This window comes from Equus caballus, chromosome 7, assembly GCF_041296265.1.
Source record: "Equus caballus isolate H_3958 breed thoroughbred chromosome 7, TB-T2T, whole genome shotgun sequence".
NCBI classification, from domain to species: domain Eukaryota; kingdom Metazoa; phylum Chordata; class Mammalia; order Perissodactyla; family Equidae; genus Equus; species Equus caballus.
The window spans coordinates 74,419,240-74,446,819 of NC_091690.1; the positions used below are offsets into that span (position 1 = coordinate 74,419,240).

At 42.7% G+C, this 27,580-nt stretch overlaps 1 protein-coding gene across 17 annotated transcripts in view; it reads left to right on the top strand.

The window, feature by feature from the left end:
- The window catches only part of STIM1 (stromal interaction molecule 1), a 172,989-nt gene that overhangs the window by 132,810 nt on the left and 12,599 nt on the right, over positions 1-27,580 (top strand). For all 17 annotated transcript variants that reach the window (XM_001499852.7, XM_014741723.3, XM_070274560.1 and 14 more), the window contains 4 exons: positions 2,522-2,633; positions 5,943-6,058; positions 17,306-17,483; positions 21,845-22,022. In XM_001499852.7, the coding sequence (XP_001499902.2) occupies positions 2,522-2,633; positions 5,943-6,058; positions 17,306-17,483; positions 21,845-22,022 (584 nt within the window). The remainder of the gene's footprint in view (positions 1-2,521; positions 2,634-5,942; positions 6,059-17,305; positions 17,484-21,844; positions 22,023-27,580) is intronic.

A 27,580-nucleotide genomic window follows, 5' to 3' on the forward strand; every position in this document is an offset into this window, starting at 1 on the left:
GGAAGGATATAGATCTTAAAAGATGAGGGTGATAAATCTTACCATTTCATTCTGCTTCAGAACTTTTTTGGCTTCTTGCTGTTTGCAGCAGTAGTTTTCAAACTTGAGGAATGTACAATTTCCTTTTAAGGGAAATAATTTATTTTGGACGTGCAAGGCTAACTTAAATTATTTTTATTATAATGTTATTTAAATGTGTACAAACATAAAATGAGCTTTAAGTTACTGTATAAAATTTGTATACAAATATAAATAAAAGCAGATTTATACATTAAATAAAAGCAATCTTTAGATCCAATAAAATGATACAGCAGTCCCTCCTTATCTGCAGTTTCACTTTCCACAGTTTCAGTTACCCGCAGTCAACCACAATCTGAAAATATTAAATGGAAAATTCCAGGAATAAACAATTTATAAGTTTTAAATTGCACTTCTGATGAAATCTTGTGCCTTCTCGCTTAGTCCCACCCAGGACATGAATCATCCCTTTGTCTGGCGTACCCACTCTGTATAAACTACCTGCCTGTTAGTCACTTAGTAGGTATCTTGGTCATCAGATCTTAGTGCTTGTGTTCAAGTAACCCTTATTTTACTTAAAAATGACTCCGAAGCACAGGAATAGTGATGCTGGCAATTTGGATATGCCAAAGAGAAGCTGTAAAGTGCTTCCTTTAAGTGAAAAGGTAAAAGTTCTCATATAAAGTAGAGGAAGATGGGCACGGATGTTAGCTCAGGGCCAATCTTCCTCAGCAAAAAGAGGAGGATTGGCAGCGGATGTTAGCTTAGGGCTAATCTTCCTCAAAAAAAAAAACCAGTTTTCAACTTAATAATGAAAGAAAAAAATCATATGCTGATGTTACTAAGATCTATGGTAACTTTTATTACAACATATTGTTATAATTGTTCTATTTTATTATTATTTTTATTATTATTTTTTTTGAGCAAGATTAGCCCTGAGCTAACTGCTGCCAATCCTCCTCTTTTTGCTGAGGAAGACTGGCCCTGAGCTAACATCGTGCCCATCTTCCTCTACTTTATATGTGGACACCTACCACAGCATGGCTTGCCAAGTGGTGCCATGTCTGCACTGGGATCTGAACCGGCGATCCTTGGGCTGCCAAAGCAGAATGTGCATGCTTAACTACTGCGCCACTGGGCTGGCGCTGTTCTATTTTATTATTAATCATTCTTGTTAATCTCTTACTGTGCCTAATTTATGAATTAAACTTTATCATAGGTATGTATGTATAGAAAAAACATAGTATATATAGGATTTGGTGCTAACTGTGGTTTCAGGAATCCACTGAGGGTCTTGGAACGTATCCTCTGCAGATGAGGGGGGACTATTGTACCTTTTTGCTGAAAGTCAATTTCTCTCAAGCTCTTTAAGTTCAGCATGCCTGTATTACTGGCTGCCATTTGATGACTCAGTCCTCCTAACATTTTTTCTCTGTTCAAGATACTATGAAACTTTGGTTTATATAATACATCAAGATGTCATTTGACCTTCACTTGGCTCAAACATATTCCTTGTGTATTAAGTCCACTCCTATTCCTTTATTGTTGACTCTTGACAAAGTATGGAGATAAATTTATCAAACACCACACAAATATTAAAATTGTTTTAAAAGAATTATTTTTATGATTATTTATTTCAAGAAAAATCACACCATTATAATATTGAGGAACAGATAGCTACACTGGTCCACATATGGTGATGATGTGATTTGCTTTGTTGTGAATGATCACTCAGTAGTCGTTTCCATTAGAATTGGCTCTTGTCGTGACAGAAAACCTTTTCAATCTGATATAAGCAGAAAGGGAAATCTACTTGTTGCACAAAACTGTAAAATCTATGAACAGAGCTGTCTACAGGTGTGATTTGACTCAGGGCTTAATTGGTGTCAGCTGGATCCATCTCTTGGCTCAAATTTGCCTCTGAATGAAAGCTTCTAGCAACTTCAGGTAGCAACTTCAGGTAGCAGATCTGTCTCTGTATCTAAAACATAATGGCTTAGAGCAAGGGTTGTGGAGCCAGACTGCTTGAGTCCAAATGTTGGCTTTACCAGTGCCTAGCTGGGTAACTTTGGAAAGTTATATAACCTTGCTGTGCCTCAGTTTCTTCATCTGTAAAATAGGGATAAACTAAGATATATCCTTCACATAGTAGTTGTGAAGATTAGTGATTTAATATATGTCAGGTACTTAAAATTAAAACAATGCCTCTCATATAGTAAGTGCTATGTAAATGATGACTTCTGTTAGTAGTAGTAATGTTATTATTAAAGTTATGATTCAGGATTATTTCATTCTGGAATCCAGCATAGTAGAAGAGCAAGTCCATTCCCTATAGGTCAAACAAAAAGTACAATATACACTCCATTCGTACTTAGGATTTTATTGGAGAGAGAGATGCTAAACATACAGACGTGATAAATATTAAGGTCAGTGTGACTGTGACAGTAAGTGCAAGCAGTGCTTGGCATTCTGGAGTCATGGTTTTGCTTGTCTCTTCCCACAGTATACAACTGGACCGTGGATGAGGTGGTGCAGTGGCTGATCACATATGTGGAGCTGCCTCAGTATGAGGAGACCTTCCGGAAACTGCAGCTCAGTGGCCATGCTATGCCAAGGTCAGGAGAAGACTGGGTTCTCTCATGTGGAGGTGCAGGGAATAGGCTGGGGTCGGCCTGCCTTCAGGTTGCTCTGGCCAGTTAGGTGAGATTCCACTCTGTCCTGGGCAGAGTCCATAGACCTCTCCCCTTCTTACATCTGTTGTGCACTTGCTGTGAAGTATGATGGGCACTTCACATCCATTCTCTTATTTAATAATTCTATCAATCCTGGGAATGGTACAAATAGCTGCCGTTTATCGAGTGCTTAGTACATGCCAGGCACTTTACTCAATGCTTTATATACAGTATCTCATTAATTCTTACATCAATCCTGTAAGGTAGGTATTATTGTATATAGATGATGAAACTGGCTAAGTAACTTATCCAAGGTCACATGGTTAGTTAGAGACAAAACTATAATTTGAACCTAGATCTGGGTAGACTTCAAAGCTTGTGGTGTTTCTCTTTTCTTTTGCTGTCCCCTCAGCAGCTGCCTCTTTTATTGCCCAGGAGCCTCAGGGCTCTTTTAGTCTCCCCTGAATTATCCATATACAGTTTATCTACTTTAAAGAAATGGTGCAGAGGTAGGGGCTGACTGCAGTGGGCCCCAACCTTCTCCCTGGAATGACTTCCCAAGGCTGTTGTATCCTAACTCTGCCTTCTTTACAGGCACAATATACTAGGGCTTGGGGTGGAAGTGGGGAGGGGATGGAGTAGGCTTGGACTTCTTGTTATGTCAAACTAGTGCCATATGTCATTCAGTCATTAATCCATTTACTTATTCATTTAACAAATATTTACTGGGTACTCGCTCTGTGCCAAGCACTTGTGCTGGGTGCTGAGGATAAAGATGACAACAACCTGCCCTTACCTTCAAAGGGCTTACTCTCTGGTAAGTGCTGATTATGTATAATCTGTCATCTTATTATGTAGGTGCATCTGGTTATGAGCTTCAGCAAAGGGGAAAGGGGAAGGTGAAGCTGTTGGAATGCTCACACATTGCAGTCTCCAGCCACAGAGCTACCAGGCACTGCTGTCCAGGCCTAGCTGAGCTGGCTGTTCCCTCCTCTGCTGCCTGCAGCCTCCTCTTCACAGCTTCTCCCTACTCTGGAAAGAGTAATAATCTTAATGTTTGTACATCCCTTTGTAGAGTGCTTTCCTATTATTTCAGTTGATTCTCACATTTCTGGGAGGAAGAAATTACTATCCCAACTTTTGAGTGTGCAAACTCAATTTCAAATATTTTATGATTTATCCAAGCTGGGAAGTGGCAGAGCTTGGATTTGAACCCAGGTCTGCCTGGTTCTAAGTGCCCTGCTTTTTTCACTGCCCCTTCCTCTTACCCTACGTAGTTAAAGATAGGGTTCCTGGAAATACTCAGTTTAGTTCTATTTAACAAAACTTTACCAAGCACCTACCATGTGCTATGCTCTGTCCTGGGCCCTGAGAACAAAGAGATGCATTAGACCTCACATCTGTTTTGAGGAACTCCATGTTTAATGGAAGAGACAGGCAATTGAAAAGATGGTTGATCATGAAGCTCAAGGATTTAGGTTTCTTTCTCATTACCCATAGAAATAGCAGTATTGCCTTGTGGATCCCTGGACCATTCCATCTTGAGGATGGCCATGGCTTGGATTAAAACTGTAAAGTGATGAATATGAAGTCAGTTCTCAGGTCATGGGCTCACTTAGCCCTCGTGTGGCTAGGATTAGATCCAAGACCAGACCCAGCCAAGCTGGGTTCAGGAATAGAGGAAGCCAACCTGTGGCAGCTTAGTGACAGCAGGAAGCATGGAGCCTTCAGTGCATGGGTGTAGGATGGAGTGAAGATGGTTCTAGGCCATCACTAAGCAGCATGGTATAACGAGGAGAATCTAGCAGATTTGGGTTCATTTCCTGGCTTTGCCACTCACTTGCTATGTGACTTTGGGCAAGTTACTCTTAACTATTAGTCTCAGTTTTCTTATCTGTAAAGTGGAGCTAATAACAGAATTGGGTTTGTAAAGTGGTGAGGACTAAATGAGGTATTGTATGTAAAGTGTCAGAACAGTACGAGATCCACAGTAGTTGCTTAGTCAATGTTAGCTCCTCTCTCATTTCTCTCATTGCTTAGAAGTACATAACGTTCCAGTTCATAGGTTTCTTTGACAAATAGGCTATAGAAAAGATAACACTTATTTTGATCAGTTAGATGAAGGCTAGTACACCTGGTAGAAGTGTTCTAAAGAGGAGCCCTAAGAACTCCCAGGCTTGTAGGGAGCATTTGGTCATACATAAGTTTATACAGAAGGAAACTGAGGCCCCAGGGGAGGGACCAAGCAACTTATGATGGAACAAGTGAGTCACTGATAGAGCTGGGATCAGAAACTAGATCTCGTGACCCCCCCAACCCTAACACAGTGTCTCACTGCCTCTCTTGTAGGTGGTCTGGATTGCTTTCCAGGGCTAGAGAAGGAAGTACCTGCTCCTGCATGCCCAGGCAGAATATAAATTACACACTGTGATGTCAGACGCTTCTTTTCTACCTAGGGAAACAAAGCTACACATCAGAAAAGAGCACTAACCTTACAGAGTAGTATAGTAGTAAATACTCGCTTGTGGGACCCAGAACGGTGGTTTTTCAACCTTTCATATCTTATACCCCTCTTCTCTTATATCCACTGTGTTCCAGCAGGAGAAACAAAGTCCAATTTTTCCTAGGTCATTTTCTTGTTTACAGGTCCTCTCTTATTAGAGTTATCATTAACAGTATAGTTGAAGGTCATAAAAAATTACAGTAATTTGATCGAGAGTAAACTACAGTGACTCAATACAAGCTAACAAGACTAATGCAATGTTTGTCATCAGCAGGTTTATATTTAATGGATATTAAATTTGTTTATTTGGGATAGGATTAAGAAAATTCAGAGGTTCCCAGTATCGCTGGGTCCTGCGGTGGGACATTTTGACCTGGGCTGGACAGGAGAATGCATTTACAAATAGTGGGACTGTAGGTACAGATGTATAGCGGATAATCCCTTGAAAGAGAAGCACAATAGAAAATTGGGTTGGGTGTGAGAATGGTCACAGATGGATAATCCTTAGAGAGTAGGATGCTCAGGAGATGGTGGACATGGGGAGAAGGGTGAACAAATTCTTGGTAAATACTATGTGTCCCTGTATACTTTGAGATCCACTGGCATAGACTGTGTTCTAGAGTGCAGAGGGGAGCAATCACCAAGAGCTAGAAGTCATGGACGTGTTCCTGGAGGAGGTGGGTAATCCTACCAGGATGCTTCCTGGCTTTGTTGGCAGGGAACTGACCCCTTCTTCTTTGCCTCAACAGGCTTGCAGTAACCAACACCACCATGACAGGGACTGTGTTGAAGATGACAGACCGGAGCCATCGGCAGAAGCTTCAGTTGAAGGCCCTGGACACAGTACTCTTCGGGCCTCCTCTCTGTGAGTCCTGTGGAGAGAAGAGCTGCTGTTGTACCATGGAACCCAAGGCTGTTGGAGTGCCTAGACTGAGGTCTTAGGTCTTCTAGGCACACCTGCAAGGCAGTGCCTCTAGTTTTTCCACTGGTGTTGAGATATGAAATGGTCTTGCATTTTAGTCCAGCTATATATCAGCATCTTTTCATTAAACACATTAAGGAAATATCTGCTTTGTGCAAGTTGCTATGCTAGATGCTGTAGGAAGACCTGGGTGAATCATATTCTGCCCTAAAGGGATAAAATGAATGTTCTAGAGAGGTACACAGTGCTTGTAAGATCCAGAGGAGAGATAGGGAAGGCAACCGATAGATGAGGTGGCATGTGACCTCTGCCTTTGAGTGTGAGTAGAGCTTTAGTCCATGGAGGTGGCAGGAGAGGGCATTCTAGGTGGAGGAAACAACCTGAGCAGGAATAAAAAAAGCTAAAATGTAAAAGGTGTGCTCAGGGATAACAGGTAACCCATAAGGGGCTGAAAGCTATTTAGCTGTTCCCTGCTGAAGCTGTGGATATGCAGAGCATATGAACTGATTGCTGAACATCTTGTGTCCTTGGACAACTAAAAAGGACTAAGTGGGCTTTCACTGAAGGCATAGAAAGACACTCAGGCCTGAGGACGGGTGATCTCTCAGCCAGGGGTTAGTTAAGAGAACTAGGTGCTTCAGTTCCTGAAGATCTGCAAGGTGGAGACAGCCAACCCTGACATCCTTTTTCTTATCCTAAGTGAATTTACAAAAGTAGTAAGATTTCTGGGGCTGGCCTGGTGGTATAGTGGTTAAATTCGCACATTCCACTTTGGCGGCCCAAAGTTTGTGGGTTCGGATCCCGGGCTCAGACCTACACCCTGGTCATCAAGGCATGTTGTGGTGGTGTCCCACATACAAGAGAGGAAGATTGGCAGAGATGTTAGCTCAGGGACAATGTTCCTCAAGCAAAAAGAGGAAGATTGGCAACACATGTCGGCTCTGTGCCAATGTTCCTTACTGTCCTCCCCACCCCCCAATGTAGTAAAATTTCTTGGAAAATTAGCCTTAACCAAATAGGCTCTTAGCATCCATTCCTGGCCCTTTGGGAGCTATTGGCATCAGTTGAGGATGCCAGCAGCAGAATGCTATAGAGCCAAGAACCAGTCCAGAGAAGCAGCTGGCAGGCAGGGTCAGAGGCAGTATAACATTTCCCCATCTGTGCATTTGGCTTGACAAGTGCCCAAGCTGATGTCTCAATACAAGTGTGTCTATAACTTTTTAGTTTTTAAAATTTTTAATAGACTTTATATTTTAGAGTAGTTTTAGGTTCACATCAAAATTGAGTGGAAGGTGCAGAGATTTCCCATATACTTCCTGCCCACATACATCCATAGCCTCCCCCATTATTAACATCCCTAACCAGGGTGTCACATTTGTTACGATTGATGAACCTATGTTGGCACATCATCATCACCCAGGGTCCGTAGTTTATTAGGGTTTACTTTGGTGTTGTGTAGTGTATGGGTTTGGACAAATGTGCAATGAGATGTATACACCACTATTATAGCACATTATTCATACAGAATAAATAGTTCACTGCCCTAGAGATCTTCTGTGCTCCACCTATTTATCCCTCCCTCTCCCCCAGTCCCTGGCAATCACTGATATTTTTTACTGTCTCTATAGTTTTGCCTTTTCCAGAAGGTCTATGCCTTTTGAAAGTGTAAAACAGAGCAACATGGGAGAAGACTGTTCCCACCTCCTTTGCTGCCTTTTTTTTTTTCAGTGCTAGGGCACACTTTTCTTAGCATTCATTTGTAAGTTTTAAATAAAGGACACAATGAATGCCTTACTCTTTGTGTGAGGCCCACTCTCTGTACTGAACAATGGCCTTTTATTCATTCATTAACATTTATTGAGCATCTACTGTGTACCAGTATAAATGACAGGGTCCCTGCTCTCAAGAAGTTCCATCTAAATGGAGATGGGCATGTCAACAAATAGAGTAAATGGCCAACAGTATTATAGCTATCATGTAAGTCTTCCCAGAGTTTAGTTGGGAGCACAGAGAAGGGAGGAGTTTTCGTTTGGAGTTCAAGAAGCTTTATGGAGAAGATAATTCTTGAGATAAGTCTTGAAAGATGGAAAGTGGCCTTATTAAATTCTCCTCATTAGCAACTTACATCCCTTTCTTTGTATACACCAGCAAGAACGTTTATACCAGAAGAATAAAACCCAGCAGTAAAAGCTAGGCTACTTTTGTAAAGGCTGTCCTCTGTCATCCCTCCAGGAAGGTGAGGCCTTCAGCAGCCTGAAAGTCTTCCTTAGTCTTCTGAGATGTCTTACCAGACTGTTATGTGTTCTGTATCAAAATAGGACTTATACACATATCTGAACGGCCGCATGAGAAACTGCCAGTTAAAATAGACAAGGATTCTATCTGGAAAAATCAACTAGGACTGGAGAGCCTGTGAACCATAATCCGGGGTATATGATACTGGATCCAGGAGGTCAGAGCCAGCAAGGGCATGAAGCAGGTTATAGTGATACCAGGACATGGGTATTTTCTCCTAGGCTCATTTCATATAGCTTATAGGATGCATGTGACCTAACTTGAGGGAGATCAGAGGTCAGCAGAAAACTCTGTTTCTGAGATGGGCAGAACAGAGGTACTAGAGCTAAGAAGACACTTCATACCCACTAGGATAGCTACAATAAAAACAAACAAAAAAAGGAAAATAACAAGTGTTGGCGAGAGTGTAGAGAAATTAGAACCCTTGTACATTTCTAGTGATAATGTAAAACAGTTCAGCTACTGCGGAAGACAGTCTGGTCGTTCCTCAAAAAATTATACGTAGAATTACCCTATGACCCAGCAATTCCACGCCTAGGAATGTACCCAAAGAATTGAAAACCAAGTACTCAAACAAGTACATGTACGCGTGTTCTTTGCAGTGTTATTCACAGTAGCCAAAAGGTGGAAACAACCCAAATGTCCATCAGTGTGTGACTGGGTAAATAAGTTGTGGTATATAAATATAATGGGATATTATTCAGCCATAAAAAAGAGTGAAGTTCTGATATATGCTGCAACATGGATAAACCTTGAAGATATTATGCTAAGTAGAAAGAAGCCAGACATAAATGGTCACATACTGTATGATCTCATTTATATGAAATATCTAGAATAGATAATCCATAGAGACAGAATGCAGATGCACAGTTGGCAGGGGCTGGAGGGAGTGGGAACTGGGAAGTGATTGCTAATGGATATGAGATTTCTTTTTGGGGTAATGTTCTAAAATTAATTGTGCTAATAGTTGTACAACCTTGTATATGCTAAAACCACTTAACTGTACCTTTAAAAGAGAGAATTTTAGGATATGTGAATTATATCTCAATCATCATCATCATCATCTACAGCTTGATTTTTTGTATCCCTGGATTTCCATTTAGACTACTTCTTATAAAGTTTAGGAAATCACACCTCAGTCTCTTCTCACAGTGGCCACTCGCCATGTGACTTTGTGTAGGTTACTTTCTCAGGGTGTGTTTTCTGGTTTGTATCATGAAACAGTTGAGCTGAAGGATTCTTATGATTCCTTTCAGCCACAACATTCCATGATTTTTTGGGGAATGTCTCTGGTTGATAAGGGTCCTGTGTTAAAGACAGGAGGTTTGTTCCTTCCTACTACTGTCTGTATCCTGTACTTTTAGGAAAGTAAACTCAGAAGTTTGGCCTTTGCCTTCTCACATGACCTTTGGCAATTCAATTCTCCTGCCTAGGTTTAGGTTTTCTCATCTGTAAAATGGGCTTTGGTTATTAAGGCTCCTGCTGGCTTTCTCATTCAAAGACTCAGATGGAGCTGGGTGTACTCCTGGGAGCTAAGATTTTGGAATCCAGCAGCTGTCCTGATGGTAAATATTGTTTTTATACTTTCCTACTGATGCTTGTTAAAGAAAAATTTTGAAAATTGCCAGCTGGAATCTGAGGAAAATACTAGGAAGCTCTTTGCCAGGAGACTTTTGCAAGAGTGGGGATGTGCCTGGTGGGTGCCTGCAAAGAATCCCTTAATCTGTGTCCCTCTAGGCTCTATTTCCCCATCTGAGCATGGACTAGTATCTCTAGCTCAGTGCTGTTCCCTGCCCAACATCCAAGCAGGACTTAGAGTGATGGCCTGTGCTGGTTCTGACCTGTGTTCTGCACCCAGAATGAGTTCTTAAGGCTGTCATTCTCAGGCCTTATAAGCCATGTAGCAGATAAACACCCCAGAGAAGCTGGGCTAGTTACAGCTGCCAGCCATGGCTACCTTGCCCAGCCTTAATGAAAATCCTGCCATTGGTCTGATGCTTGAGAAACCTCAAATCAAAGGTTTGTTTGCAGTAGCCAGGAGTGTCTGCTGAGTGAGCTGGATCCATCTGCCCACAGCAGCCTCAGAGCTTGGGAAGGGGAAAGAGGGATCAGACTGGCTCAGCGCAGGGCCACCTCAGGGTCCATTTTCTGACAGTAGAAGACGTCTCAGCCCTCCCCATGTGGCCGCAGAGTAGCACATGGCCCTTTACAGTCCTTTCCACCTGTAGAGTTGCCTCTAGCCTTGCAGGCCCATCTGGGGCTCTCCTAACAGTGCCAGTAGTCAGGTGTTGGGTATGCTCTGAGAGACGAAGGCCCAAAGGCAGAGTTTAGCTTGAGGCCTAAGCTGATGTCTCACTACAGCAGCAGATCATTCATTGAGGGAGATTTTTCTCCTCTGCACATAATTTCTCAAAGAAATTGAGGCTCCGAGAGATGAGGTGAGTTTTTAGAGGTCATTCAGCTTTTAAGTGGCTGAGCCATGACTCAAACCTGGGTCTGTAACTTCTATTTCAGTGCTCTTTTCTACTATATTATCCCACCCTCTACTTCTGTTAGAGCAAACAAGATTAAAGAGTTTCAGCGTTGAAATCAAGCAAACAGGTTCTGTCCCTCAGTAGCTTTGTGACCTTGGGCACACTCCTAAGGTTCTCTCTGCCCCAATTTCCCCTAAATAAAAGTGGCTTCTATTCGAGTGTATGCCTGCCGTGGTTAGTCCTGGGCTAGGGCTGGGGTGCCCTTTGTGCTTTCAGCAGAAGTACTGAGAAGGGTGCAGAGAGAGGCCTGCAGAGTAATTGCTGGGGTTGGGGGGAGTTGTGGAGAGGAAAAGACAAGACTACTCCTGTCTTCTTTCTTCAGTGGCTCGGATAATGGGGAAAAATCCCTGGGAAGCAGGAGTGGCTGCCTGTCTGGCAAAGCTTGCTGTGATCTCTGTCAGCTCTATCCTTACCCTCTTTCTCCTTTCTTTTATGTTCCACCTCACCCCTCACACCTTCTCCAGAATGCCTGTCTAGCCTCTTCCCAGGCATGCTAAACCCTTTCCTCTTACTCTCCTCTGGGAACACACAGCCCTTTGTACCTGCTTTCTTTATAACAGTCTGTTTCCCTGTCTGTTACCCTTTAAACTGGGAACTCTTTAGGGTAGAAACAGCTTTGTTTATCTGTCATCAGCAGTTAGCATAAGGCCCAGCGAGGAGTAGGTGCCAGGAAATGTATGCTAGAAGTTATACAGAAGGAGGGTTGGCTTCTCCAGAGCTACAGGACTGGACTGCGGGGAGATGGGAGAAGAATCTGGCCCAGCTTGGTTGTGGGGAGAACTGCTCCCTGTGGAGTGTCTGTGGAAAGCTGAGGCAGCTAAAGCACTTTCTGGGCTATAACCAGAAGGGAGGAGGGCCCAGGAATGGCTCTTACAGGTTAAACAGACACCTCAGCACAGAAGGCTATGTAAATAACAAAAGAAATTCCTAGCACATATTTTGGCAGTAACGGTTGAATATCTGTATCTGCCAGGGGGAGGGTATTGTGGGCATTAAAGAGGCTAGAGAGAATAGCCTGGGAGAGGGGATTCCAGAAAGTGATAATGATTAGAGGCTCACTTTCTCAGTGCTAACTGGTACCGTGAATTCTCTCCATTATCCCTGACTCTGTTAACATGTCAGCATCTCTTTTGTTTATACCCTCCTCCCTTGCCTCAGGCCTGATTGCATTGACCTCGTTTTGCTAAAATCTGTGTGCAATACTCAGGCTGGGAATTCTGCCACCCTCTGGCTCCCCAGGTCCTAGCCAGCTTCTCTGGGTTATCTCTATTCACCTAGTCAGCCACATCTGCTCTCATGAAACCTCCATGGTCTCTCTGCCCTAGCTGTGTTCACTGAGTGCAAGGTGGATTCTGAGAGCTGAGCTTGTGCAGGCGCTGTGCAAGATAGCTGGCTGTACTCTTCTTGTCCCCAGAAGCTGGTGTTTGCCTTCCACATGCTCTTTTTATCCTTTCTGGCTAAAATCTCCCTTCGTTCTTCCTTTTTTCTCTCCTTTCCACCTTTGCTGAGTACCTGCTCTGGTCAGGCCGTATACTAAGTTTGGGGTTACAGAGATAAATCAGTCTTATGCCCTGGCCCTGAGGAACTCACAGACTACCAGAAAGTGACTGGCATGAAAGCCGAAAAACACACAAGGCAGTCCCTGAGATATAGCAACAGATAACCCATGTTTACCTGTCCAAAGAGTGGATTGACCAGGGAATCCTAGATCAAGGGAGGAGGAATGGAAGGATCTCTATGGACTGTAATGAGCCTGGAAGGTGGTAGGAATTGAAGACTGGGAATAGAGAGCACCCCTGACCAGACGTGACTCTGCAACCCCTGGAGCTGGCATGTCTGATCACCCCTGAAGAGTGGTGCCCGCCTTGCTGGGGAGGCAGTGCTGTGTGTCCCTGGGCGCATGTGAGCAGGGGCCATAGGAAGGGCAGCGTGCTCCCCAATGTGGGCACAGCTTCTGTTAGAAACTAGGCACCTTTCTTTTACCAACTTCCCTTCCTTCTCTTCCTCCCCTATCAGGTATAAAGGTAGATAGGAAAAACCAAAACCAAAACCAAATACAGAGTTCTCCAGCCCCCTCCCCAGTAGGGGCAGTAAGGGGATATGGCCCAGCTTTTCTTTACTGGCTTCCTGGAAAAGTATTTCCCAGTCTCAGAATTTGGGGAGCAGGCAGTTAGGGCAGGCAATAATGAGAGTGGGCAAGGATAAGAAATTTGTTTCGAAGCTGAGTTTGCATAACATGACTTGGTTTTTGTTTCCATTGTGTGTTTATTTCGGGTGGGGATGCTCTTGGGGTGCAAGGTCTTGGGTGGTACTGCTTTGGTGGAGCAAACTGACTTGTTTTTCTTAGATTGTATGGCACAAATCAGTAAAATAACGACATGTTCTAAGAAAAAAAAAGAGTGGGAATGGGCTTATGATGGGAAGAAATACATCATTAGTAAGGCATAGAGTAAACTTTTAATTTTTTGTGTGAGAAAGATTGGCCCTGGGCTAACATCTGTTGCCAATCCTCCTCTTTTTTCGCTTGAGGAAGATTGGTGCTGAGCTAACATCTGTGCTAATCTTGATCTATTTTTTGTATATAGTTCGCCACCATAGCATGGCTTGATGACTAGTGTATGTCTGCACCCAGGACCTGAACCCGTGAACCCTGGGCCGCTGAAGTGGAGTGTGCTAACTTAACCACTGTACCACCGGGCCAGCCCCTAGAGTAGACTCTTGGTTTCCCTGTTTTCCTCTCTTTTTCTGATACAGTGGTTTACAGATTCTGTATTATTCAGGGTTCTCCAGAGAAACAGAACCAAAAGGAGATGTGTGTGTGTGTGTGTGTGTGTGTGTGTGTGTGTGTGTGTATATATGAGGAGATTTATTATAGGAATTGACTTACATGATGAGGGAGGCCAAGAAGTCCCATGATATGCCATCTGCAAGCCAGAGAACCAGGAAAGCTGGTGGTGTAGTTCATTCTGAGTCCAAAGGCCAGAGAAACAGAGGGTCAATGGTGTAAGTCCCTGTCTGAGTTTGAAGACCCAAGAACAAGGAGCACTGATGTAAGAGAGCAGGAGAAGATGGGTGCCTCAACTTAAGCTTAGAGAGCAAATCTGCCCTTCCTCTGCCTTTTGGTTCTGTTCTGGCCCTCAGTGGCCTGAGGATGTTTGGGTGATGCCCACTCACATTAATGAAGATGATCTTCTTTACTCAGTCTACCGGTTCAAATACCAATCTCTTATGAAGACAACCTCACAGACATACCCAGAAATAATGTTTTACCAACTGTTTGAGCATCCCTTTGCCCAGTCAAGTTAACACATAAAATTAACCATCGCGGATTCCCTTAGGACTGTGGGGTTCAGCCAGAGCTCCACTGAAGGGACGTGACAATTCTCACCTCTACTTCTCCAGCTTCTGCCTCTTCCTCCAACTCTACATCTACATGCTTCATTACCTACTGGATATGTCCGTCTGAATATTTCCAAAACACCTCAAAGCACTTTCATCTACAACTACACATTTGATCTCTTTAGTAATTCTGTGATAACGCATTCTACAGCTGAGGATGCTGAGATCCAGATGGGGGAAGACAATTTCTTAACACATTGGGGCATAGAATCCAAACTTCCTGATACTCAGTGCAGGATACTTCCTTTGATGGAACAAGAATTTCTTTATATGAGGCCTTATGTTTAACCTTAAAGGCCTGGCCTTTTGACCTTTGGGTCTTCACTGTCCTGATGGCAGTGCCACAGTCAGCTCCCAGGATGTTGCCTGGGAGGAAAACTTAGGCCGCTGAATTCTTAGAGTCGCATTCAGGCTAGATCAGGAGACATAGGCATCTCCATGGTGAGAGAAGTTTGCAACAAAGCAGAAACAATGCCTGCTCCATGAATGTGAAAGCTGTAGTAAGAAGATGGGCTGTAGCAGAAAGACCATGCAGTCAGGCACATCTGGATTTGAATCCCAGCTCTGTCACTTTTTATGAACTCTGGCAAGTCAGTGCCGCTAGGGAGCCTCGGTTTTCTGGTCTATAGAATGGGAATACTAATACCTACCTTATAGAGTAGTTGTGAGAATTAGAGATAATGAATATAAATGCCTGATATATAGTATATTTTCTCTATTTCCCTTCCTTTCTTATGTGGATTAAGGAGAGGGACATATCTTACTTGAGGTTTACCAGTAAAGATTCAACCTCACAAATATTTATTGAGTGCCTCCTGTGTGCTGGTCTGTGCTGTGCTGAGAACTAGCATATAGACAATGATAATCACTAGGGGCCACAGAGTAAATCATCCAGATTAGACTCACTTTCTCCCCACCAAGCTTGGTAGCTCATGGGATGTGGTAGGCAATATATCTGAACTTCAGCTATGCGTTTGACAAGGCAGAGGGATGTATGAGGGGATGCTTATATATTTAAGTGGAATCAAAACTGGTTGAAGAGATCCAGAGGGTACTGATAGGTAGGACAGTGTTACCTTAGAGGAAGGGGTGACTATTAGATCCTATCCTTGGCCCTGGTCACTCAGTATTTTTATTCATGACTTGGATGAGAATATGAAGTTAGAAAAAAAGTAGAGTCTTGTTACAAATCCATCTGGACAAGGTAGAATAAGGGACTGAATAGAACAGATAGATGCTCTATCTGCATGCCCACCTTAAGAACTTTGAAGTGTTGGAGATAAGGGGGAGAGTGCTGGTTGCATGGAGTCTTGTTTGAACTAGAGTCTTGTTTGACTTTTGGTAGGAATATAAAGGGGATGTTGGAATTGAGAAACCCTGGGAAGCCAAGATTAAAAGTCCTTAACAAACAAGAGAGAGAAAGAGTACCCCAACCTCTGGTAGAGGCTCTGTTAGAGGCAGGTGTATTCCAGAAAGAAAGGCAGCTCCCTATGCTACAGAGATCTCTCTTCTTGGCACCTGAAGGATAGGAGAGTGAGGACTTGAAGGCGGCTGGAAGTGTAGGCCTACCTGGATGCTGGAGGATGGCCGCTAAAGGACCCTCAGTTTTCTCTATGAGAGTCTGGCATAAATGTGTAAAGGACGTGGCTACCATCCCAGACCTAGTAACTCCTCTCCCTTAGATGGAAAGAGAACTTGCTAATCTGTCTTTGATCCCACACCATCCCCATGTCCTGCTGCTCAGCCTTTCGATAAGAAGCTATGCATATAACCCTTCTTGTCAAACTGGGCCTCAGCTTCTTGTGTCTTTTCCTGCTGTCTAGACTCTGCCTCAACTTGGTGGCTCCACCTGGGTCCTTTTGGATTCCCATCAGCCCCTTGTCCTTATTAGGCACTGGAATCCTATCAGTCTTGCCTCCTGCTCCCCAAGCTGAGGGTAACCTTCTGAGCACAGGCGGTCATTCGCTCTTTTCTTCCTTCCCTGACTCCCACATCTGGGGCTCCTCTGAGAGCCCAAGTTTAATAAAGCCAGGCAGAGGCTACAGTGGCAGCCCTCTTCTCCTCGCTCAGGTCTCCTGTGCTGTGGCTCAGCACCCAGATCTGGTATACTAGGAATAATGTCGGGCTCCAGGAGTGGCCCTCTTCTGGTTGACTCAGTTCTTAGGACATGGCTTTTGCTCATATCTTGTGGTGGTGTTCCTTGTTTAGCTTTTCAGTTTTGCTCTGGAGACTGAGCATTGCTTTGAACCCCAGCTGGCGACTGGGGCACTTCACCAAATTGCTACCAGGCATTCTCTGGAGGTGGATCTGCCCCTCTATTCCTGCATGTGTAATGTCTCATATATACCAATCTCTTGATGCTACTCCTGTTTTACCTGGTCTCTGGATTGAGCCACAGCCTAGAAATGCCCTCCATACATGAGACTTGCAGACCTTTACCTGATCTGGGCTTTGTACCTTGAACCTAGCATAGCCTACCAGTCCAGGAGACCCAGCTCCTGCAGTAACCTCAGTCCCACTGCCAGACCTGAAGCTCTAGCGACACTGCTTTATCCCATTTACAGCCATCCCCTACTACCTACTCTAGCTCCCTAGCTTGGCTTACTCTGGAGGACGGAAGCCACTGCATCTGGGCCCATGGGCTTCTCGCAGTCCAGAGATGGCTGGGATCTCTTGAGAAGGTCCTGGTTCTCCCCACTGCACATTAGGGAAGCATGATTTAATAAGCTCCCTGTATTGCTCTAAGGCCTCTCATCTTTTCCAAACTAGGCCTTGACTTAGCAGAGAAATACGCACAGAGCTTACTATAAGTAACACTATAAGTATGTGGCAAGTGTGTGTCTAAGAAGAGAAACTTATTCCTCTGAGTGGGAAGGCTTCATGGTGGAGGGGATGCAGTGGAGTCTGCAAGGCTAAGTGTGCAGTGGGCAACCTGAGTCACCATGCCCTTCCTCTCTGGCAGTGACCCGCCATAATCACCTCAAGGACTTCATGCTGGTGGTGTCTATCGTTATTGGTGTGGGCGGCTGCTGGTTTGCCTATATCCAGAACCGTTACTCCAAGGAGCACATGAAGAAGATGATGAAGGATTTGGAGGGGTTACACCGAGCTGAGCAGAGTCTGCATGACCTTCAGGAAAGGTAAGGCCCTGCCCCTTCCCCACAGCCCTGGTGCAGCCAGCTCTTGGGACCCTCTTGTTTCCACCTGGGATGTGGGCCATTTAGCTTCAGAGACCATGCTGACGTGGCTGACCAGCACGGTCATCCTTCCAAAACTGCATTGGGAACCTAGGTTCCTGCCATTCCAGTTGCATGGGCAAGTATTCCTCCCCAGGACAGAAGCTTATTTCTATCTTTTCTCCCTCTGAGCTTCAAAGGGAGACAAGTGTAGCTTATCTTTTTTTAAAATTTTTAAAGTTTTTTTAATTTTAATTTTAATTAATTAATTTATTTAGAAGAAGATTAGCCCTGAGCTAACATCTGCTGCCAATCCTCCTCCTTTTGCTGAGGAAGACTGGCGCTGAGCTAACATCCGTGCCCATCTTCCTCTACTTTATATGTGGGACACCTACCACAGCATGGCTTGACAAGCGGTACCACGTCCGCACCCGGGATCCGAACTGGCGAACCCAGGGCCACCAAAGCGGAATGTGTGCACTTAACTGCTGCACCACTGGGCTGGCCCCCAAGTGTAGCTTATCTTGAGCTTTCCCAGTTGGATGGCTCATTAGCGGTCATCCTACATCCTACATTCTGTCCTTCCTCCTACCTCTGGATAGCTTCCCTTCCTTTAGAAACAGACATAATTAGCTGTTCTTCACTGTTTAAAAGAAAACTCACAAATCTGTCGTCTTAATTCCGTTAGTTCTTTCTTGTATGGAATCTAAATCTCATAAGTACTTACTTGTTATATGACTTTGGGTACATCCCTTTCCCTTCTAGGACTTATTTCCTCATCAGCAAAATGAAGGGGATGAGCTAAAGGCCTTCCAGCTCTGATAGTCTGGGATTCTGTTTAGATAAAGCATGGCTTAAAAATTATTGTAGAAAATCTAGCAGTGAAAAGAAGGTGCCAGGCAGTCAATCAGTCAGTTGATCTAAGTACTTCCTGACATCTAGGAACCAGGTCTGTGCTGGGAACTGTAAGGGATTCACTGCTCCTGGGGCTGCACAGCTCACACATTAGAAGGAGCAGTGAGCACACACTCAGTTCAGTGCCGCGGTGCCAGCTGATGGGATGAGAACTCTGAGGACTAGAGGGTCACAGAAGCAGGAGATGAGTGGATGTGGACTCTGAGGAGGTGGCCTTGAAAGATGAGTAGCGAGGTCCTGGTAGTTAAGTTTGAATGTATAGAGTGGGGCCAGATTCCTAGTTCCTTAAGACTCACATGGAGAAGTCTAGTAACATGCAGAAAGCCGTAGAGTCAGTACAGGTATTTGGTTTTTTCTTTGTTTCGTTTTTGAGAAGAGGCGAGGCCTACTTCAGGACTGTCTTTTAGAAAATTATTCTGACAGCCCAGGGACTCCAGTTGGGAAGTCTTTTCAGGAATCTATTTAAAAGGAAATGAAGTCTGGCTCTTTTCTGTTATTTTTTAATGATAGATACTACTTTGTTTGGAGGGATGGGGAAAACATTTCTTATGAGCTAGATATTGTTCAGTACTTAAATGCAGTTGTTTTTAATCACCACAACCCTATTAGGTAGGTACTATTCTCCCTATGTTAGAGTGGAAGAAATGAAGGCTCAGAGAGAGTGAGTGCTTTGGTTGGGGTCACACATCAGTAAGTGGCGAGCTAGGAATTTTTTAAACCGACAGGGTGCTGCCTCAGGAAAGGCAGCTTTATCAGATTCGTTTCCATGGGCTGGGCTTCTAGGGGGCAAGAGAAGTTTCATCTCTGAGCCGATAGCTGGCTACTTTGCTGGGCCCCTTGTTCCTGGGCCCTTTGCCAACTGGGGGCTAGATGCTGCTGTCTGAGCAGTGCTCATGCTTCATTTATTTGAAAAACATGTACTGTTTTCGTTCCAAAGGCAAAGAATCTGGGCAGGAGACATTCCAAGTTTGGGGATAAAACTAAGCTCCCAGCTATCCCTGCTTCCCAAGGCGTGCAGAGCTAAATGACCACTGTGGCACTTAGAGAAACAAATGCACGCACATACCCAGAGACAGGCTTACGCAAGTGCACACACACGTATCCTCCTCTGACAGTGTTCAGAGCCTGCGTGCCCCCTTGTCCCTCCTTACTTTAACAGGCCTCACTGCCAGCCACCATAGAGCTTTTTTATAGTTCCTGATGTTTTGGGTGAATAAATGTAATGCTTACATGCACATTCCAGTCAGGATTTCTTTGGGTTTCAAGGTAATTCTTTGAGGCAGGCAGGAATTTTGATTCACATTTAAAAATGAATAGGCCTCGTACAGGGAACAGACTTGTCCATAGTCACACAGGACTTAGAGCCAGGGCTTGCAGTCAGGCTGACTAATTTTCTTACTTGTGAGACTAATTGATTGCTGTCTTCAAGATGCTCAGTCTTCTGTAGAGGAGATGGAGTGGGGCCAGGCTTCATTGTACATATATTTGCTCATTTCTGCACCGAACAGTAGTTATTGATCTTCATCTCTACTAGATCCTGTTAGGACTATAAAAGTGGGTGAGTTTTGATTCTACTTTAAAGGAGCTCCCTATATACCGTAGGCTTTTCTAAAGAGGCTGTTTTCAGAGAGGATAATATTTCATTGAAGAATTGAATCCCTAATGGTGTAATTTCATGCTGTTGGGTCATGGAAGAATACTAGAAAGGAGGGTAATCAGCAAGGGACGGAGATGGGGCCAGGAAATGGCGCCTCTGATTTGTTTTTAGCTATGCATGTGGCGCCACCTGGTGTGTACCTTAAGGAGGTTCAACTCCCTTTCCAGGGACAAAGTGGGCAGAAGACTATGATTTGTCAGCAGGGAGCTTACAGCCTAGACATTTTTTCCCTCTCCACTCCCTGCTCATCCTGCCACATCTTCTGAGGCTGCAGCCAAGGACAGATCTGGACTTGGGACTTTTCAGAGGTTGCATCCTGTTTCTGCCTCTTCTATTTCAGCTACTTAATTAACTCAGTTGTCAGTGCTTTTCTCTGTGGGCGCTTCTTTTCTGTAGCCTACCCTTTCTCTTCTGTATCTCAAATCTAAGCCATATATTGCTTGTCTTCTTCATCTTCCTTTTCCCTTCCTGGTCCCCTGGTAACTTGGGGGTCCTACTAAGGTAGGAAGACCTGACAGTGGCTAAGTCCTTTCCCTCTTCCAGAGGGATTAGCACACTCTTACTGTTTCTTCTGAATCTAGCCCAGGCCTCACCTTCCCTGACTCCTTTCAGGCAGAGCTGATCACTCCATCCATAGGTCTCATCCAACACCTTGTATATCTCTCTGTTATGGAACTTATCACACTGTGTGCAGTTATCTGTTTACTTGTCTATGTCAGACTAGACCACGAGCTCCTCAGTGGCAGGGACAGTTTTCTCATTCATCTCCATATATCTAGGACTTAGCACAGGCCTTTGCATTTAGTAGACACCTGAAAGTACCTGGTGAATAAATGGATGAATGAATGAATGAATGGATTAACATAGATATGTGGAGGAAAGAAGGGAGGAAGGAAGAAGGCTTGCTTGGCTAGATGGAAGCTTTTGTCAGTGAACAGAAGGAATGTTTGGGTAGGTACAGGGTATATTTTCATTATAACTGAAGCCCTTGAGATCTTACCTACCATGGAAGATACTTAGGAAAGGGACTCAGGCCCGGGGGCAGCAAGGGACTCTCCCAAGTCTTGCTCAACCCTTTTGGCATGAATTTCATTTTTCTGTGCTTCTGGGAGCAGGTACTCAGGAATCCAAGAAGTACAGCTCAATAGTTCCTTTCTCATCTTCCTTAAATCTCACCCCCACCCATACCCCCTGGCACCCCAGTCATATCTCAGCCATCAGCCTTTCTCTGGATCTTTGGTCTAGCTTGCAGGGTAGTCTACATTTATCAAACCTTCCAGATACCCTGGTATCAGGGAAATAACTATGGCATTTGAAGTCATACAGATTGGAATTCTAGTCTTAGGTGTACCTACTGTTACTTCCCCTCTCTAAACTTTCATATACACACCTGTCCTATGCTGATATTGATGCAATGTATCATTAGCTGCAGAGAGGACAAATGTGACCTACCTTGTAAACTAGCAGTTGTGATTTTAGTATGTGAGACACCTTAGAGGAAGGATTCAGATACACAGAAACCTAGCTCCACATCCCTGATTACTGGTAGCAAAATGATGGCCAAAGTAAGAATTATGGTAACAGCTATGGTTTCTGTTGACCCTGAACTAACTCAGAACCACATAGTCAGCAGAGTAGAGAGAATATGTGCTGAGTGCTGGAGCCTTCATTTTCCTCTTTGATGCCATGACTCATGGTGTCTTGGCTGGCCCCCATTGCCTGGCCTCCTCCAGCTCCCTGCATTGCCCCGCAGGTTGCACAAGGCCCAGGAGGAGCACCGCACAGTGGAAGTGGAGAAGGTACATCTGGAGAAGAAGCTGCGTGATGAGATCAACCTTGCCAAGCAGGAAGCCCAGCGGCTGAAGGAGCTACGGGAGGGTACCGAGAATGAGCGGAGCCGCCAAAAATACGCTGAGGAGGAGTTGGAGCAGGTAGGAGAGTCTGCAAATTCCTTGACACCCTGAAGCAAGAGTGGGTTAAAGGGCAGGGGCCAAAGGTCTGTCTGGAAAGTTTCATGTGTGAGGACTTTGAAATATGGCTCAAAAAATATCTCCAAGAGTCACTTGACTCTTACCAATAAGAGTAGTGGAAAAATTGCAAAAAATGGTCACTGTGATTTTCAAAGAAGAGCAAATAACAGATGATAATAGTTTTTCCTTTTTTACTGAGGTATTTACATAGAGTAAAGTGTGCAAATCATAAGTATACAGCTGGCAAGCTTTTACACATGCAAGTACTGGGTAACCACCATCCAGATCAAGTAATAGAACCTTTTAAGCACCCAGAAGGCTCATTTTTGCCTCCCCCGCCCCTGTCAATTTTCCATCCAAAAGGTAACTGTAATCATAATCTCTAAACCAGATTAGTTTCACCTGATTTTAACTTTCTGTAAATGGTCTTATACAGTACGTGTTCTTTTTTATTTGGTTTCTTTCACTCAACATTATGTCTGTGAGAGTCATCCATGTTATTGCATGTAGTGAGAGTTGGTTTATCTTCATTGCTGAGTAGTAACCCATTGTATACTATAAATTATTTATCCATTCTCCTGTTGATAGATGTTTGGGTTTGTTTGCAGGTTTTTTTGCCTTTTAGGAATAACACCTATGAACCTTCTTGCACGTGTCTCTTGATGGGCATAAGCACTTATTTCTGTGGGATAGATAATAAGGCATTTGTATATTTAGCTTTCTTACAAACTTCCAAACAGTTTTCCAAAATGGTTATACCAATCTGTACTACCATCTGCAATGTGTGAGAGTTCTAGTTGAGCTACAACCTTGGTATTTGTAGGCGTTTTAATTTTACACATTCTGGTAGGGATGTAGTTGTATCTCATTCTGATTTTAATTTTCATTTTCCTAATGACTAATAATATTGTACATCTTTTCATAAATTTATTGACCTTTTCATTTGGGAATCTCTTCTCATTTTTAAAATTGGGGTGTCTGTCTTTTTCTTAATTGATTTGTAAGGGTTATTTATATATTCTGGAAGTAAGTCTTTTTCTCAATATATGTGCATATATATTGCAAATATTTTCTCCCAGCCTGTGGCTTGCTTTTTTACTGTCTTAATGTTGTCTTTTAATGAACAGAGTTCTTGATTTTAATCAAGTCCAATTTAATCAATTTTTTATTTTTTTAAAAAAATGGTTGGTATTTTTTGTGTCCAGTTTAAGACATCTTATCCTACCCCCAAGATATTTTCCTAAATTTTCTTCTAGAAGCTTTATTGTTTTACTTTCCACATTTAGGGATATGGTTTATTTCAAGTTAATCTTTGCGTATGATATGAAGTAGAAGGTCAGGGTTCTTTTTTCCCCAGGTAGATACTCTGTTCTGTTCTGTAGTCTGTTGTCTATCCTTACAGCACATTGTCTTATAATTAGTCTTGATATCTGGTAGTGTTAAGTTCTCCAGCTTTATTCTTATTCAAGATGGCCTTGCCTGTTCTGGGTTCTTTGCCTTTCCATTAGCTTGTCATTCTGCTGCCCCCTCCCTGCAAAAAAGCCTTGCTAGGATTTTTATTGTTTTTCAGTGAATCTATAGATTAATGTGGAGAAAAATTGACATTTTAACCAAATTATTCTTCCAATCCATGAGCATTGTTTATCCTGTCACCTATTTGGGTCTTTTAAATTTCTCTCAGCGATGTTTTGTAGTTTTCAGTGTAGAAGTCCTGCACCTTTTTAAAAAAATTTTAACTTGTACTTATTTTTCTATCTCCTTGAGGTGGAAGATTAAGTTATTGATTTTAAACCTTTAATCCTTTCTAATATATGCCTTTAGAGCTATAAATTTCCATCTTTGTACTGCCTTAGCTATATTTATTAAGTTTTGATATTTCATATTTTCATTATCATTTAGTTCAAAAGATTTTCTAATTCTATTACTGTTTCTTTTTTGACCCGTGGTTATTTAGAAGTGTTTTGCTTGATTTTCAAACACTTGGGGACTTTTCCAGTTATTTTTCTCATTGATTTCTTCTTCTTCTGTTTTTTTTTTTTTTTTTTGAGGAAGATTAGCCCTGAGCTAACATCTGCTGCCAATCCTCCTCTTTTTGCTGAGGAAGACTGGCCCTGAGCTAACATCCGTGCCCATCTTCCTCTACTTTCTATGTGGGATGCCTACCACAGCATGGCTTGCCAAGCAGTGCCATGTCTGCACCCGGGATCCGAACTGGCGAACCCCAGGCTACCAAAGTGGAACGTGCGAACTTAACTGCTGCGCCACAGGGCCGGCATCCCTCTCATTGATTTCTAGTTTAATTTTACTGTGGTCAGAGAACATATACTGTATGGTTTCATTCCTTTCAAATGTGTTGAGACTTGGTTTATGTAAACAGACTAAACAATACAATTGAAAGGCAAAGAGTGTTGGACTGGATAGAAAAACAAAACCCAACTATATGTTGTTTACAAGAAACACACTTTAAATATAAGGATACAAAAAGGTTAAAAGTAAAAGGATGAGAGAAGATGTATGACACAAACCCTAAGCAAAATAAAGCAGGGGTAGCTATATTAATATCAAAGTAGACTTAGAGCAAGTAGAATTATTAGAGACAAAAATGGACATTTCATAATGATAAATGTGTGAATTCAACAGTAATATATAACAACTCTTAATTTCGATATACCTAATGATATAGGTTAAAAATGTATAAAGCATGGGGCCGGCATGGTGGCTAATCTTCCTCAAAAAAAAAAAAGGATAAAGCAAAAGTTGAAAAGGCTAAATGGATACTAGATAAATTTATAATGAAAGTTAGAAATTTTAACACAGCTCTCTCAATAATAAGCAGCCAAAAACATCAGTAAGGATATAAAAAATTTAAAAATAATTAATCAATTTGACCTCATTTACACATATAGAGCATTTTGTCTAACGACTGCAGAAGATTCATTCTCTTTAGTGTCACATATTGCTTCTGCTCTATTCTCCCCTCTCTTTCTGGCTATCCAATATTTATGTTAGACCTTTTAACTGTATCCCATGCATCTCTTATGCTTTATTCTGTCCTTTTTTTCTCTCTGTGCTTTGGTTTGGTTATTTTCTATTGACCTGTCTTTGAGTTCCCCGATCCTATATTCTGCTGTGATTGTTGCGCTGTTTAACTTGTTCAGTGGAATCCTACTCTCAGATAATGTGTTTTTTCAGTTCTGGAATGCCCATTTTACTCTTTCATAGGTTCTAATTTTCTGTCTAAAACTTCCATGTTTTCATCTATTGTGTCCATCTTTTCCTGTATTTTCCTTAACATTTCAATCAGAGTTATTTTAAAGTCCTTGTCTAGTAACTCTAACATCTGGATCATTTATGGGACTGCTTATTTTTCCTTTTGATTATCATTTTCATGTCTCTTCTCATGTCTAGTAATTTATTTTTATGTAATGCTAGACAGTGTGTATAAAAAATAATAGAGGCTCCAGATGATTTTATCTTCCATCAGATATAGGGTTCCCCCTTTCTTCTGTTAGGTATGTAAGGCGAGGAGCTGGTCACCTCAAGCCGAACAGAGACTGAGCTATGTTGGAACTGGGTTGTAGTTTTACAACTACAGAGGTCCCCTCCTTCTTTCAATATCTTATCTCCTAAGCATTATGAAATTATGGGAGACTTTATTCCACTCTTTGGCCTAGCTACCTATTTTCCTGCACAGCCCCAGGGCTCAGTAAATGCCCAAAAAAGAAAACTGGATGTGGGGCTGACCTGGTGGTGCAGTGGTTAAGTGCACACGTTTTGCTTCGGCGGCCTGGGGTTCGCCGGTTTGGATCCCAGGTGCGGACATGGCACTACTTGGCATGCCATGCTGTGGTAGGCATCCCACATATAGAGTAGAGGAAGATGGGCACAGATGTTAGCTCAGGGCCAGTCTTCCTCAGCAAAAAGAGGAGGATTGGCAGATGTTAGCTCAGGGCTGATCTTCCTCAGAAACAAAAACAAAAACAAAAACAAAAACTGGATGTATGTTGGGGACCCCTCAATTTCCAGTCTGTTATACCAACGAAAGCTAGATTGGTTTCTCTGTGCCCCAATGGAGTCCTCCTGCCTGGGCCAGGCCCAATTCTCAGCCCTCATCTAGAGTCATCAAATGCCTCCAGGGAAGAAAATGGATGACAATTATCAGCTCACCTTAGAAAAGCTTTTCCCTCTCTGGGTTTTTCATTCATCTAGTCCAGTGGTTCTCAAACTTTTTGGTCTCAAGACCCTTTTACTATTAAAAATTTTTAGGACCTCAAAGAACATTTTTATGGGGGCAATATGTTGCTATTTACCCTATTAGAAATTAAAACTGAGAAAAATTTAGAAATATTTATTAATTTATTTAAAATAAGTATATTAGGGGCCGGCCCCATGGCCGAGTGGTTAAGTTCGCGTGCTCCGCTTCAGCGGCCCAGGGTTTTGCCAGTTCGAATCCTGGACGTGGACATGGCCCCGCTCATCAGGCCATGCTGAGGCGGCGTCCCACATGCCACAACTAGAAGGAACCACAACTAAAAATACACAACTCTGTACCAGGGGACTTTGTGAGAAAAAGGAAAAATAAAATCTTAAATAAATAAATAAATAAAATAAGTATATTAAATTCCTTACATGTTAACCCCAAAAATGTGTTTTTATGAAAAATGACTACATTTTCCAAAATAAAAATAATTTAATGAGAAGAGTGGTTTTTTTTTTTAAAATAATTTTGCACATATTTTTAATGTCCGGCTTAGTACACTGCGAGATTCTTATGTTAGTGACTGTACTCAGTCTGTTGTGATATCACTCATCATGTCACCTCTGGAGAACTCCGCAGTTCAGTTGTCAGAGAAAGGGAGTTAAAAAGATAAATAATGTCTTAGTATTATAGTGGAAATAGTTTGACCTCATAGATGCTCTCAAAGGGTTTTGGGGTTGTTGGAGGATCCCCGGATCACATTTTGAGAACTGCAGACCTAGTCTTTATTGTTTCTACAACTCTCTGATGTTTTTGAAAATTTTCACAATTTTTATAACTTATGCAGCTTTTTCTGGATGTTGTGTTGGATCAGAATAGTTCTTCTGTCATGACCTACTGCATCTTATGGGGAAGTGGAAGTCAGGCGATAACACTTTCAAGCACACAGATCAGTGGTTATTAACTTCGCTACATATTAGAATCACTTGGAGAGCCTTAAAAACTTTTTGATGCTTTGATGCTTTTTGACCCCAGATCAGTGAAATCAGAATCTCTGGGTGAGGGCCTCGATATTAGTATTTTGGAAGTTTCCAGATGATTCTAGTGTCTGACAAGGTTGAGAACCACACCATAGAATAAAAGAATAGGATCAGTGAACTTTGACTTGTCCCAGCTTCTAGCTATTGTCTTCTTCTCCTTCAGGCATTTATTATTTGTGTGTGACAAGATGTGCCTGTCTCTGTCTTTTTGCGTCCCATCTACCCCGTTCCCTATTTTGTCCTTGTTTCTCTCATTAAACATCCAGTTTTCGAGCCTGTTA